General features: G+C 36.7%; 1 protein-coding gene across 1 annotated transcript; it reads right to left on the bottom strand.

Moving 5' to 3' along the window:
- Positions 1 to 866: 866 nt before the first annotated feature.
- LOC127424641 (calcium release-activated calcium channel protein 1-like) lies at positions 867 to 16,356 on the bottom strand. Its single transcript, XM_051669999.1, has 2 exons — positions 16,052 to 16,356; positions 867 to 5,854 (listed from the first exon to the last, which is right to left on the bottom strand). Exons 1-2 carry the CDS (start codon positions 16,163 to 16,165, stop codon positions 5,279 to 5,281), a joined length of 690 nt encoding a protein of 229 aa, XP_051525959.1. The 5' UTR covers positions 16,166 to 16,356; the 3' UTR covers positions 867 to 5,278.

Raw genomic sequence — 16,356 nt, forward strand, 5'->3', positions numbered from 1 at the left:
TCTATGTAAACAGCCCACTGCAACTTCAGACTCAACATGAAAAACTCAGTAAATTAATTAAACATCTTACCTTTTTAAATTTAAGACAACGGTGAGGTTATCCTAACTTTAAGATGTTATTTACGACGATATAAGAATTATTTTTTTTTTTTTTTCGAGAATTTGAATTAAGAACAATCTCAAGAAAAAAAGATAAGCACTTTAAGAAGTTTATTCGTGTATACAAAATATACTTAAATTTTTTCTTAAGTTACAAATTAAAAAGAAAATGGTAGTTAAGAAGAAATTACTTAAGAACATTTCGTTAATCCGGCCCCTGGGCCTTAACACCGGGACGTTAGAATTACGTACTTTTGACGTCATTAGGCAATGACGTCCATTGTACTTATATGTGTTTGTGTGGGTAGAGCTGTTGAGACGTTTCACATTTCACAGCTGTAAAGTTGGACATGTTTTGAGAACTGTAGATAATTATGTTTATGTTAAAGCATATACTGAGTCTAGTCAGAACCTGAAGAGTTTGTTGTACCGAGATTATGTACTTACTGCAGATACAGGGGAGGTCCAGACAGCAGGATGCTCGTATATTACAGGACTCAGGCGATGATACTGTCATGCTGCCGTTTTTCAAGTAAAATACAATTATTTGTGGGAGACGAATGTGTAGTAAGCTCAATCTAGCTTTATAATTGTTACTTAACATACATAATCTCCGTATCTAAATGTAATAACCTACATTAAATATTTTAGTGTTGACTGAACAACTGATTCTGTTGATAGATTGAATTTATTGTTCTCGTGTTGGAAATAACAATGTCTTAGCAGCCACACAATAAACTGTACCGTACCAAAAGAACTACATGTAATACAAATAAACATATTTATTTGGACATACATTATAAACATTGTACACAAAAGTCCAGTGTTCTCTGTAAAGCAACTATAAAACAGTATGTATTATTAAAAGCACAGTACAAATAAATTGAATTGACACTGAATTAATGTCCACACTGTTTACCAAATCACCTTTTCCCCTTAAGAGAAGACATGCACATTCTGCAAAGACACTCAAAAGTAAGTGAACTGCAGGCAGGAAAAATGCAGGAAAGGGGGAAATCATAATTACAATTAATTTCAAACGTGATAAAACATTTCACTATTGTACATGTCTTATCTAATAATTATAGTCTTCACCTGTAGAATTTATCCATTTAGCATCACAGCATGAAAACAGTTGAAAACATCGTCTCTACTCACAGACAGTTCAGGAAAAACACTGTTCCTTTTTATACTCAGTAATAATGCCATTTCAAAACACATGAAGCATTCACAAAGGCCAACGCTGAATAGAAATGAACAAACCCTCAAAATTTCTAATGAACTTTCAGCACATGTACACACACCTGTTAGCATAATAATGCTATTGATTATGTAATTCATTGCACTCCGTTTCTTGACATATATCGTAGCCGGACTGCAACAGTGTATAATATAAGTAATCCTCCCTGTAGACAAACAAATTATTCCAAGCTTTTTCAAACAGATGTTCATAAATCAATTCTTCTGTAGGCAGCTGACGGAAGAAGCAACATCTGGGGCTGGAGCGCTTTGCTTTGCGAGCTGTTTCTGATCTTAACATTACTGTTTTAGACAAAACTTTAGTTTCGCTTGATTATTAGGATAATTCCTTAACTGCACACATTGTCCAGGAAATTTTAAAGACATCTTACAACATTTAAAAAGCAAGAATCTAACCGCATGACACATAAGCAAGCAGAGACGGCAACACACAAAACGCCAACCAATCGCACTTCCGCTAGCCAACCGGAAATTCTCCCCACCTAGAGAAATACAGTGGACTCACTAAGAATATTGTGGATTCCCTATGCTGTTTGAAGTGCCCTTCCAACTGAACATTATTCCCTTCGGATTGGAATCTCCCATAGATGGCTAAATACCGTGTGAAGTCCACTTCGGGGCACACTAAGATGCATTCCAATCGACCGAGTCAAAGGTAGAGATTTATAGTAGAAAAGGACCCACACCTATCATATCGCTTCTGAACACATGGATGTAACCACAGGAGTCATATAGATTACTTTTATTCTGCCTTTATGTGATTTTTTTAGCTTCATAGCTGACACATTATTCTAAAAATCTTCAAATCTTCTGTTTTGCAGAAGAAAGAAATTCACACATCTGAGATGTCATGAGGGTGAGGAAATGATGAGATAATTTTCATTTTTAGGTGAACTATCCCTTTAAAATATGTTCCCACAAGCAACATGGCCTTGAAATATTCTCTATATCATTTCTGATAAGCAACTGTGCCTGCATAACCTTCTGGCAAATTCAAGCTTGAGACGAGCAGTTGTGTACATTTTAATGTGTAATAATACCATTTGTGCCATTCTTAAAGATTAGTTGACCCTGTATCCACTCAAATGTTTTCATACACAATAAGACAAACTCAACTCTTTGATAAGCCTTTGTACCTTTTTATTTTGTAAATCCTTGCATTCTATTTGACAAGTAGGCCTAACCGACAAGGACAGAGAAAAGTGAAATTTTGCGAGTTTGTTGAAGCCATAAACCGTTTGGATTAACTAAGAATACTTATGACATGATGACATGGCATCTAATAAAATCAGGAAAAAATTACTCTAAATCTCTATTAAACCTCCATTGATTAGGCTAGGTTGCTCTGAAATTCCAATACACAAAAGACTCATTTTTGGGATATCTGCATTCCCACCAAAGGACATGGACTTTTACAGATGCAATCCACAGAAGTACAACCCCAGTATTTAGCACTGAATCTAAAATCTCAAGAAAACAGTCTGCTTCCTGTTTCATAAATTGTGCATTGTATCTTTAGCCATTTGTTGTGTGTATTTAGTTTTTGTTGATTGCGTATTGCTTATGAATGAGCCAATCTTCTCAACCATAATTTTTTGCCAAGTTTATAGCAACAGATTACAAGTTTAAAACAATCAAATGTATTGGAAAATAAAGTCTTTGTGAATTGTGAAAAAATATTCAGGTGTTCTGACTTTTCTTTTTTTTTTTAATGATATTTATTGTACAGGCCTGTATATTATATAGTTTTGTTTGATCAGTTAATGTTATTTAAGTCAGTTACTTATTTTAAGACCATAAAAAGACTTGTACAAGACTAATCAATAATATACTTCTGTATCATTCAATGTACAGTTTGAAATACAAAAATAAACATTATTAAGCAACTATAGTAACAGCACAAGATATAAGATATATTCAGTACTATTGTCATTTGTAAAGATTCACTCTTTAAGACAGGTCTTAATGTATTTTGGTTTTGGTTTTCTGATCACAGGGGATAACAGAAACATGAGGCTTCAGAATATCTCTGTTGCATGTTAAAGTTACATTTAAGATAAAAATCATTAAGTATAAAAATGTAGGTCATTGCCATGATAATAATATTTCAACTTCAAGACATGTCAACACACTTTAAAATTAATTGCACAGTGTTGGAAACATATTTAGACTACTTTTGTTTTGTTTTGTTTTTTTGTTTTTTTGGACACACAGGGTACAACAGGGCTAAAGGCTCCGTGGGGTAAAATGCTCCATTGATTTTTTTCCCTCCCAAAATGCTAAATAGCAACAATAACTACCACCGCACTTTCCTAGCTGTTTGCACTATACACTGGAAAATTCTCCTGATCCATGAGATCTTTGCGTGTGTTGTCTAAAGTTTGATTTTGAGGCAATTTGATCTAATTTTTATAATTTTTTTAAATGTTGCAAATTTATGTAGTTAATGACAATCCCTGAAATTAACACATTTCTTTTGAGACAAAATACTCATTTATCATTTTCAGTTTTGTTTAAGGTCATTAAATCAAACATTTTTCAATAACTGTCCTATAAGTGAAAGGATAGTATTTGGGGTAAAAAGCCCCCCTGTTGCACAGGCTAAAGGCCCCTATTAAACACTTTGTTTTTGTTTTTCTCAAGTGGGGTGAATAGATTTGTTATGAAAAATGTTCAAAGTGGGCTCACATGACTGATCCAATCACAAAAGAGATCAGTTTGTTTATAGAATACTTGAGATGTAATAAAATGCCAGGAAATGAACAGGAAATGGTTGACTTTTTCATAAGTAGTTATTTGGAGTAAGCATCATCTTAATTTGTTACTCAAAAATGATTCTTGCTGTTTTAAAATGATTTGCATTAGTTGACAAATTGTGCCCTATAACTATACCCTGGTATCTACTCCATCAATTTTTTTTTTTTTTACCTTGATACATTTTGTGACCAAAAGCAAAACGGCCTTTATCCCCGTTGTAACCTATGCAATTAACCTGAAAAAATAAACAATTTATTTACATAATACAGAAAAATGTGCTTTGCTTACTCTGTTTGGGTCTAAGAGTTTGGCCTTAAAAATAAAAATAAAAAATTATATATATATATATATATATATATATATATATATATATATATATATATAGATAGATAGATAGATAGATAGATAGATAGATAGATTTAATAAAAAAAAGTGCAATTTATGAAATTACATTAAGACATTCAGCCAAACAGCTGCTGCTATTATGCTGCCAGCAATGTTCAGCCAACTACCTACTCAGTAAGAAAAAGATCTAAAAATATTTTATTTTTCAGGGATTGCTCTTTTGAATTCTGCAATTTTAAACACCTTGTGTTCCCCAGGAGGAAGCATCCTCCACTGAGAGTGAATGAATCATGTGTGGTAGGTCCACAATAGACAGTTAAAAGCACGGGGAAGGATCAAAACAGTATAACATATCATTCTTTTGTCATGAAACTGAATTAATACACTGATGCCAAGCCTTTTTATGATTATTTTCCCATATCAAGCCTCTAACCTTTTTATTTGTAACAACAATGTGAATTGCTTCATAAGTTTTTAAGTACTGTAAAACACGGTGGCACAAATTTCAGATTCTCTATCCGTGTTCAAATCAAGTTTGTGTTCACTTAAGTCTGCAGAAAACAAGCTATGATCTTGTTGTAGTCAAATAGGGAAAAAAATAAGAAAGATGCAATATTTCACAATACTTGGTGTACTGAAACACAAAACACACACAAAAAGAACAGCATTATGTATCATGCTGTGACCAACATATTGTGATGCTATCATAATTTATTGCATTGAAGGATCCTAATTCTCACCACCTTGTGTCCAATCATTGGTGACGATGGCCCTTATAAGGAAGTATTTGGTGTGAGAACAATCGAAAGTGCTTACACTAGGCAAAATGTGCTGAAGAGGATTGCAAATTGGAGGCCTCCCCCCTGTGATCCAGCTCGTTCTGCAGCCGTGTGATGTTGGATAGAGCCTCCAACTCCTGGAACTGCCGGTCTGTTTTGTGGCTGACCAGCGAACGATAGAAATGCACCGCAAAAACAATAAACACCAGGCCAAAGGGCACCATGATGGTGGTGGAGGCGATTGCAGCAGCTTCTCCTGGGCTAATACCTGGAGGTACTGTAGGTTCATTAGGGCCTGGCTCTTTATTCTTCAGAGGGAGGAACTTCACCCAGCAGAGAAGGACCACCTCTGCAAGGAAGAGGAGTGTACCGATGACGGTGGAGAAGGCCCAGGCCAGCTCGATGTGGCGATGCATTCGCTCGTGTGGTGATTCTTTTATGGAGTTAAGATTGTGGACATTGCTCACAGCCTCCAGGTTGGGCAGGATGCAGGTGCTGATCATCAAGGCAAAGAGGTGGACAGCTACCAGCACTGTTGTGCAGGCACTGAAGGCAATTAATAAGCCAGGAGGGTACTTGTGATCTTCTTCCAACTGTACCTCTACCATCGCCACCTGAAAACACATTAGATGTTACCATAGGAACATAGGTGCCATACTAGCTGGACGGTCTCCGCCTATGTGGTCTACATGATTCAATGATGGACGCTTTTAACATTTCTATGTTTAGAACACTTATATAGTGGTAAATGTGAGACCACAGAAATATTTTTGCACTCCCATTTGCTCCAACAAAAACAACCATTACTATGTTTCTACAACTTTCCAAAAGAGGAAAAAAAATAAAGAGCAGAATAATACGACAGAAAAATGCCAAATTTACTATCACTCCTGCAACAGCTGTATTAGAAACACCATTGCAGCAGTGTTGACTAGTTTTTATTATTATTAGCCAAGTATTCATAATGCAAGGGTAATATAAAAAATAAAAAATTATAGGTGGAAACGCGTCATCAAAGTCTATGGAATGGGTCCATTGAATATATACTCTAAAAATGGCAAATTAAATATGTCGGCACAAGGCCTTAAAGGAATATTCTGGGTTCAGTTCAAGTTAAGCTTAATCGACAGCATTTGTGGAATAATGTTGATTACCACAAAGATTAATTTATTTCTTTAAAAAAAGGAAAAATCTGGTTACAGTGAGGCACTTACAATGGAAGTGAATGGGGGACAATCCGTAAACGTTAAAATACTCACTGTTTGAAAATTGTAGCCACAAGAGGTAAACAACATGTATTAACATGATTTTAGTGTGATAAAATTGTTTACTAACCTTTTCTGTGTAAAGTTATATTCAATTTTACAACTAGGTTGCCATGATGACAGGTATGCATATGAACTGGTGAGTCTGTAGAAGTTTACAATACAAGTGCACTGACACAGTACAGCTAACTGAAAAATTAACGTTAAACTGAAATGTGTAATTATGCTGCTTGCTCACACCGGTCCTCAAGTCTGAGAGGAGTTTGTGAAATTTTGTTTCCGCATCCCACTCATATTTTACTAATTTCCTGCATGTGCAACACTGTGTTTACTGCTCACGGCCTAACCACAAGCAGAGTAATCAACCTCTGAAGGAATATTTCAGTGTCTTTCAATAGCTTAAGACTTCCTGAAACACATTTTTGTCAAAATTATAAGCCGAAAACCCTATTAAAACATCATCAAACTCTCTTAACAAAACTATTATCTTTAATCTAATTATTTGCCATTAAATGGCTCACAAGGCCATCAAAATGTTGAACACCCTTAACACACTGTGATATTTCATAGCGATCATATTTCATAGTGATATAGTGTTTTTTCAACTGCAGTCTCCTTAAATTACAGTAAGTTTACATGAACACTGACAATTTTTAAACCATTACTTGATATTATGTCCAGGAATTACTGAACGGTGTTATTCGTGTTGTTACAAGTGATGCATTGTGATTCCAGAAGTCACTGTATTTCATTTGGTCTCCTAAAAAAAAAAAAAACTACTTTGACATTCAGTTTTAGTTTCATGTTACAGGGTATTGTTTAGGAGAAATGGGGCTTCATTTGAGTAGATGTGTCTTCGCTATTAGGAAAAAGTATGCATGTGAACAAAATGTCAAAATTCCTGAATGTACAATTGAAGTCAGAAGTTTACATTCACCTTAGTCAAATACATTTAAACTCAGTTTTTCACAATTCCTGACAATTAATTGTAGAAAACATTCCCTGTCTTAGGTCAGTTAGGTTCACCACTTTATTTTAAGAATGTGAAATGTCAGAATAATAGCAGAGAGAATGATTCATTTCAGCTTTTATTTCTTTCATCACATTCCCAGTGGGTCAGAAATTTACATACACTTTGTTAGTATTTGGTAGCATTGCCTTTAAATTGTTTAATTAGTATTTGGGTAGCCTTCCACAAGCTTCTCACAATAAGTTGCTGGAATTTTGGCCCATTCCTCCAGACAGAACTGGTGTAACTGAATCAGGTTTGTAGGCCTCCTTGCTCGCACATGCTTTTTCAGTTCTGCCCACAAATTTTCTATAGGATTGAGGTCAGGGCTTTGTGATGGCCACTCCAATACTCCAACACTCCAATGACTTTGTTGTCTTTACGCCATTTTGCCACAACTTTGGAGGTATGCTTGGGGTCATTGTCCATTTGGAAGACCCATTTGTGACCAAGCTTTAACATCCTGGCTGATGTCTGGAGATTTTGCTTCAAAATATCCACATAATTTTCCTTCCTCATGATATCATCTATTTTGTGAAGTGCACCAGTCCCTCCTACAGCAAAGCACCACCACAACATGATGCTGCCACCCCCATGCTTCACGGTTGGGATGGTGTTTTACGGCTTGCAAGCCTCACCGTTTTTCCTCCAAACATAACAATGGCCATTATGGCCAAACAGTTCAATTTTTGTTTCATTAGACCAGAGGACATTTCTCCAAAAAGTAAGATCTTTGTCCCCATGTGCACTTGCAAACTGTAGTCTGGCTTTTTTATGGCGGTTTTGGAGCAGTGGCTTCTTCCTTGCTGAGCAGCCTTTCAGGTTATGTCGATATAGGACTCGTTTTACTGTGGATATAGATACTTGTCTACCTGTTTCCTCCAGCATCTTCACAAGGTCCTTTGCTGTTGTTCTGGGATTGATTTGCACTTTTCGCACCAAACTATGTTCATCTCTAGGAGACATAATGCATCTCCTTCCTGAGCGGTTTGATCCTACGTGGTCCCAAGGTGTTTATACTTGCATACTACTGTTTGTACAGATGAATGTGGTACCTTCAGGCACTTGGAAATCGCTCCCAAGGATGAACCAGTCTTGTGGAGGTACACAATTTTTTGGGTGATTTCTTTTGATTTTCCCATGATTTCAAGCAAAGAGGCACTGAGTTTGAAGGTAGGCCTTAAAATACATCCACAGGTACACCTCCTATCAGAAGCTAATTGGCTAATTTTCTAAAGGCTTGACATCATTTTCTGGAATTTTCCAAGCTGCTTAAAGGCACAGTTAGTTCAGTGTATGTAAACTTCTGACCCACTGGAATTGTGATATAGTCAATTAAAAGTGAAACAGTCTGTCTTTAAACAATTGTTGGAAAAATGACTCATGTAAACTGAGTTTAAATGTATTTGGCTAAGGTGTATGTAAACCTCTGACTTCAATTGTATATATACTAATATACAGTGTGTGTGTGTGTATATATACAGGTGCATCTCAATAAATTAGAATGTCGTGGAAAAGTTCATTTATTTTAGTAATTCAACTCAAATTGTGAAACTCGTGTATTAAATAAATTCAATGCACACAGACTGAAGTAGTTTAAGTCTTTGGTTCTTTTAATTGTGATGATTTTGGCTCACATTTAACAAAAACCCACCAATTCACTATCTCAAAAAATTTGAATACATCATAAGACCAATAAAAAAAAACATTTTTAGTGAATTGTTGGCCTTCTGGAAAGTATGTTCATTTACTGTATATGTACTCAATACTTGGTAGGGGCTCCTTTTGCTTTAATTACTGCCTCAATTCGGCGTGGCATGGAGGTGATCAGTTTGTGGCACTGCTGAGGTGGTATGGATGCCCAGGTTTCTTTGACAGTGGCCTTCAGCTCATCTGCATTTTTTGGTCTCTTGTTTCTCATTTTCCTCTTGACAATACCCCATAGATTCTCTATGGGGTTCAGGTCTGGTGAGTTTGCTGGCCAGTCAAGCACACCAACACCATGGTCATTTAACCAACTTTTGGTGCTTTTGGCAGTGTGGGCAAGTGCCAAATCCTGCTGGAAAATGAAATCAGCATCTTTAAAAAGCTGGTCAGCAGAAGGAAGCATGAAGTGCTCCAAAATTTCTTGGTAAACGGGTGCAGTGACTTTGGTTTTCAAAAAACACAATGGACCAACACCAGCAGATGACATTGCACCCCAAATCATCACAGACTGTGGAAACTTAACACTGGACTTCAAGCAACTTGGGCTATGAGCTTCTCCACCCTTCCTCCAGACTCTAGGACCTTGGTTTCCAAATGAAAAACAAAACTTGCTCTCATCTGAAAAGAGGACTTTGGACCACTGGGCAACAGTCCAGTTCTTCTTCTCCTTAGCCCAGGTAAGACGCCTCTGACGTTGTCTGTGGTTCAGGAGTGGCTTAACAAGAGGAATACGACAACTGTAGCCAAATTCCTTGACACGTCTGTGTGTGGTGACTCTTGATGCCTTGACCCCAGTCTCAGTCCATTCCTTGTGAAGTTTACCCAAATTCTTGAATCCATTTTGCTTGACAATCATAAGGCTGCGGTTCTCTCGGTTGGTTGTGCATCTTTTTCTTCCACACTTTGTCCTTCCACTCAACTTTCTGTTAACATGCTTGGATACAGCACTCTGTGAACAGCCAGCTTCTTTGGCAATGAATGTTTGTGGCTTACCCTCCTTCTGAAGGATGTCAATGATTGTCTTCTGGACAACTGTCAGATCAGCAGTCTTCCCCATGATTGTGTAGCCTAGTGAACCAAACTGAGAGACCATTTTGAAGGCTCAGGAAACCTTTGCAGGTGTTTTGAGTTGATTAGCTGATTGGCATGTCACCATATTCTAATTTGTTGAGATAGTGAATTGGTGGGTTTTTGTTAAATGTGAGCCAAAATCATCACAATTAAAAGAACCAAAGACTTAAACTACTTCAGTCTGTGTGCATTGAATTTATTTAATACATGAGTTTCACAATTTGAGTTGAATTACTGAAATAAATGAACTTTTCCACGACATTCTAATTTATTGAGATGCACCTGTATATATACACATATATATACACACACACACACACACACACACACACTACTGGTCAAAAGTTTTGAAACACTCATTCTTTATTATAATTTTTTTTTTTTCACATTTTAGAATAATAGTAAAGTAATTAAAACTATGGAATAACATAAATGGAACTATGGGAATTATGTTGTGACTAAACAAAATCCAAAATAAATCAAAACTGTGTTATGCATCTTCAAAGTAGTCACCCTTTGCCTAGAATTTGCAGACATGTACTCTTGACATTTTCTCAACCAACTTCTTGATGTATCACCCTGGGATGCTTTTTAAACAGTATTGAAGGAGTTCCCATCTATGTTGGGCACTTATTGGCTGCTTTTCTTTATTATTTGGTCCAGGTCATCAATTTCAAAAACTTTGTTTTTTTAATTAAATTTTAGTTTTATAATGAAATAAATGAATATAGTGGCACAATTATATTTTTGTCTACAAAACTAATTTCAAAGCATATACCTTCAGATCAAAATATTTTTAAGATCATGAGAAACAGTTCAGTCAAGTGTTTCAAAACTTTTGACCGGTAGTGCATATACAGTTGTGCTCAAAAGTTTGCATACCCTGGCAGAAATTGTGAAATTTTGGCATTGATTTTGAAAATATGACTGATCAAGCAAAAAAAACTGTCTTTTATTTAAGGATAGTGATCATATGAAGCCATTTATTATCACATAGTTGTTTGGCTCCTTTTTAAATAATAATGATACCAGAAATCACCCAAATGGCCCTGATCAAAAGTTTACATACCCTTGAATGTTTGGCCATGTTAAAGACACACAAGGTGACACACACAGGTTTAAATGGCAATTAAAGGTTCATTTCCCACACCTGTGGCTTTTTAAATTGCAATAAGTGTCTGTGTATAAATAGTCAATGAGTTTGTTAGCTGTCGCGTGGAAGTACTGAGCAGGCTTGATACTGAGCCATGGGGAGCAGAAAAGAACTGTCAAAAGACCTGCGTAACAAGGTAATGGAACTTTATAAAGATGGAAAAGGATATAAAAAGATATCCAAAGCCATGAAAATGCCAGTCAGTACTGTTCAATCACTTATTAAGAAGTGGAAAATACGGGGATCTCTTGATACCAAGCCAAGGTCAGGTAGACCAAGAAAGATTTCAGCCACAACTGTCAGAAGAATTGTTCGGGATACAAAGAAAAACCCACAGGTAAACTCAGGAGAAATACAGGCTGCTCTGGAAAAAGACAGTGTGGTTGTTTCAAGGAGCACAATACGACAATACTTCAACAAAAATGAGCTGCATACGCCTCACAGCTTCTGGCACACTGTAATTTGGAGTGATGAGACCAAAATAGAGCTTTATGGTCACAACCATAAGTGCTAAGTTTGGAGAGGGGTCAACAAGGCCTATAGTGAAAAGAATACCATCCCCACTGTGAAGCATGGTGGTGGCTCACTGATGTTTTGGGGGTGAGTGAGCTCTAAAGGCACGGGGAATCTTGTGAAAATTGATGGCAAGATGAATGCAGCATGTTATCAGAAAATACTGGCAGACAATTTGCATTCTTATACACGAAAGCTGCGCATGGGACGCTCTTGGACTTTCCAGCATGACAATGACCCTAAGCACAAGGCCAAGTTGACCCTCCAGTGGTTACAGCAGAAAAAGGTGAAGGTTCTGGAGTGGCCATCACAGTTTCCTGACCTTAATATCACCGAGCCACTCTGGGGAGATCTCAAACATGCGGTTCATGCAAGATGACCAAAGACTTTGCATGACCTGGAGGCATTTTGCCAAGATGAATGGGCAGCTATACCACCTGCAAGAATTTGGGGCCTCATAGACCACTATTACAAAAGACTGCACACTGTCATTGATGCTAAAGGGGGCAATACACAGTATTAATAACTAAGGGTATGCAGACTTTTGAACAGGGGTAATTTAATTTTTTCTTTGTTGCCATGTTTTGTTTTATGATTGTGCCATTCTGTTATAACCTACAGTTGAATATGAATCCCATAAGAAATAAAAGAAATGTGTTTTGCCTGCTCACTCATGTTTTCTTTAAAAATGGTACATATATTGCCAATTCTCCAAGGGTATGCAAACTTTTGAGCACAACTGTGTATATGTGTATAATATATATATATATATATATATATATATATATATATATATATATATATATATATATATATATACACACACACACACACACACACACACACACACACATACACTGGCGGCCAAAAGTTTGGAATAATGTACAGATTTTGCTGTTTCAGAAGGAAATTGGTACTTTAATTCACCAAAGTGGCATTCAACTGATCACAAAGTATAGTCAGGACATTACTGATGTAAAAAACAGCACCATCACTATTTGAAAAAAGTAATTTTTGATCAAATCTAGACAGGCCCCATTTACAACAGCCATCACTCCAACACCTTATCCTTGAGTAATCATGCTAAATTGCTAATTTGGTACTAGAAAATCACTTGCCATTATATCAAACACAGTTGAAAGCTATTTGGTTTGTAAAATGAAGCTTAACATTGTCTTTGTGTTTGTTTTTTTGTTGCCACAGTATGCTATAGACTGGCATGTCTTAAGGTCAATATTAGGTCAAAAATGGCAAAAAAGAAACAACTTTCTCTAGAAACTTGTCAGTCAATCATTGTTTTGAAGAAATGAAGGCAATACAATGCTTGAAATTGTCAGCTAGACTGTAAAGTGCGTGAGAAGTGCTCGACAAGACAGCCACATCTATGGCAAGTGCCACAGGAAGCGTGGGGTGAAATGTCACCTGAGTATCTAGACAAACTGACAGCTAGAATGTCAAGGATCTGCAAAGCTGTCATTGCTGCACGTGGAGGATTTTTTGATGAGAACACTTTGAAGTAGTTTTCTGAACTTTTTTAATGTCCTGACTATAAATTGTACATTGTTGAATGTCACAATTTCTTTCCATAAGAGCAAAATCTGTACATTAATCCAAACTTTTGGCCACCAGTGTGTATATCTATCTATCTATCTATCTATATATATATATATATATATATATATTATTTTTATTTATCTTTTTAGCTATTTTTATTTGAGCAACAACAAAAAAAATAGCATTATAGCTCGATCTGACATAGGTTCAGCATAAAATTGCAGGTGATCACGTGTTGTCTAGGCCTATATAAAACGTGTTTAATGTGTTTCCGCTGGTTTTGAGAATGACACATGGCTTTACTTGAAAACCTTGCTGTGAGCGACAGGTTTGCAGAGTGATGAATGGAGATGTTTTATTCAAATTACTAACTGTGGGGAGGTGCTTCTTCATTTAGAATATTCCAGATCAATCAACATTAGCATAAAGGTATGAACAAATTTATGTGTGCACGCCTGTTGTCAATCCGTCAGAAAATATGCGTTGCAGCAAAAGTTGAAATGCTCTCAACTTTTGGTTGCATGACAAAGGATCACTATGGCAAACCCTTACGTTTTCCCTCTCCATACTTCTGACGCACCATCCCCTTTGAAATCAATGTATTTGCAGCATTCTCTGATGCAGCGTAAACTCTAGGCTGTTTCTGTGCATTCTTTTGTGTTCTTACGTTCTCATGGATCATTCACTGCCGAAGTTCAATTCAAATACTCAAGAACACAAGTACAGAGAATGCAAAGAAATTACCCAGATATGTTCCTTACCTGGCTGAATAGAGCACAACAGTGCCTTGCCCACTTCAGCGTCTGGGTTCCGGAAGTATTTTTCCCATTCATTTTTCCATAGTCTTTTCGCAAAATTCTCCATTAAAGAGTTCTAAGCCAAGAACAAAACCAACCAGCTCCGAGGTGAATCACAGCATCACAAACAAGACAAAAAGACAAAGGTACAAGGTTGTATACTTACCCTCTTTCAATAAACTACAATCCCATGAAGCATTGCAAATGATGTAATTGAATAAAAAATTAAGGGAATACATAAAACTATTGATTTTAATTTGTTGATTATAAGTATAGAAACAATAGATTTATGTTTATTGCAAAATAATCTGATATGTACAAGTAGTTTAAGGGTGAAGGGAGATCGACTCGATTACGTCACTCACAGTGCGTCACTGGAGTGGGTGGTCGCTCCGAGGCAAATTTCACGGGCTTTGTTGGCCGCTATTCTCTGATTGGTGAAGCATTCTCTGCTGTACCATGGGTAATTTAGATGTTTACCTTGAATCCCATTATCAAATACGATTTTTATGAATGAAGTAGAAATAACGCAGACGGATGGCTTCAACAGAAGCATATCCCATCGATGAGCAACCTCGTGGATAAAGGTAGGTCTGTCTTGAAATCCTTATAAGTTATCATTGAAAATCAATTTGTCTTTATTCTTCTAACATGTCACTAGTCCTGCAAAACCTTACTTGTGTGATGATAATATTGCTGTCACTGGTAAGTGATAATGCTAGTAGATCTCTCAGTTGCTACAGAAGAGCAGAGATGGACAACTGCGCAACAGGAAGATCACAAAGCTCACAATAGGTGCGTTCTACTTCCTGGCGTCCTTCCGAGTTTGTTCATCCAAGGTAGCTTGTCAAGATTGGTCTTCACATGAACGCAAGTCCTCAGTGTTCTTAGTGGTATTGAGAAACACCCCTAGTGTGTAGGCGCCCTGAGGCTGTCTGTCGCTATACATGCCTAACATCTCTGTTTTGTGCTCCACAGAATAAATAAAGTCACACAGTTTAGGAACAACATGAATCTGAGTAAATACTGTCAAAAGTTTTTTTTTGTTTTTTTTTTTTGGGATCTGTCCCTTTAACACTGTCAAAGGAAACATGTTTCCTGTTGGCATGATGGCTTAAAGATGCATGAAATTTTCCAGTAAACGGAAATCCGACACAGCAATGATAGATTCACCATGGTAACCACCAGTTACCGGAAAATTTGCATAGTTACTACAAGTATTACTACTGTAAATAATACTAGCTTAACGATTATGAAGGAGGACCCTCCTTCAAACAGTGTGAAAACTTTTCTGCTATTTTATGTGCATTTTTTAATTACAGTTGTGGTTAATTCCATGTTCCCTATGAATGTTACAGGTTTACTGCAATAATAACAACTGTAGTAACTTTTAGTATTTTAGTGGAGGCAGAACAATTTAAATATGCCTGCAGAGGCAGAACAATGTATTTATATTATGTTTGCAAAGTCAAATGTAGCTCTATATCATCCTTACTCTTTTAGAGTAGGTCTATTGTTAAATGCAACGCTAATGTGAAATGGTAAAATCTCTTAATGACAGTCCAGATGCCACTGATTACACTATATCCATGACAGGTGTCGTTTGCACATCAAAGCGATTGACATGTCATGCGTCATGTCACAAGTGCGGCTATAACTTAAAATACTTGCCGTACTTCTTCCGAGCAATGAAGGTTCCTCTTTTAAAGACAAAATGATAAATAATAAATTTCTGGACTCACCATAGCGAAGCCGGAGAGCAGAGCGGAGGTTCGGCTGGTCGCTTTAAGTTTGGCTCGACTCAAGTAAAGTTTTCTCCATGAAAGAGCTTGAAGCGAGTGCTCGTTCAAACTCATTGCGCTTGTTTCGATGTTAGTTCAAAAGTTATGAAACTTGCCCGAATGTTTAAACCGAAATCGTCTTTATTGCCTCTTGATTACCCGGAGCACTTCAATCCGATATGACATACTCGGATTGTAAGACTACTAACTTGCAGTGACACGGTTCCTCTGCAATTCAGTGTGTTCCTTGAGGAACTACAAGTCGA

This window comes from Myxocyprinus asiaticus, chromosome 33, assembly GCF_019703515.2.
Source record: "Myxocyprinus asiaticus isolate MX2 ecotype Aquarium Trade chromosome 33, UBuf_Myxa_2, whole genome shotgun sequence".
Taxonomy (NCBI): domain Eukaryota; kingdom Metazoa; phylum Chordata; class Actinopteri; order Cypriniformes; family Catostomidae; genus Myxocyprinus; species Myxocyprinus asiaticus.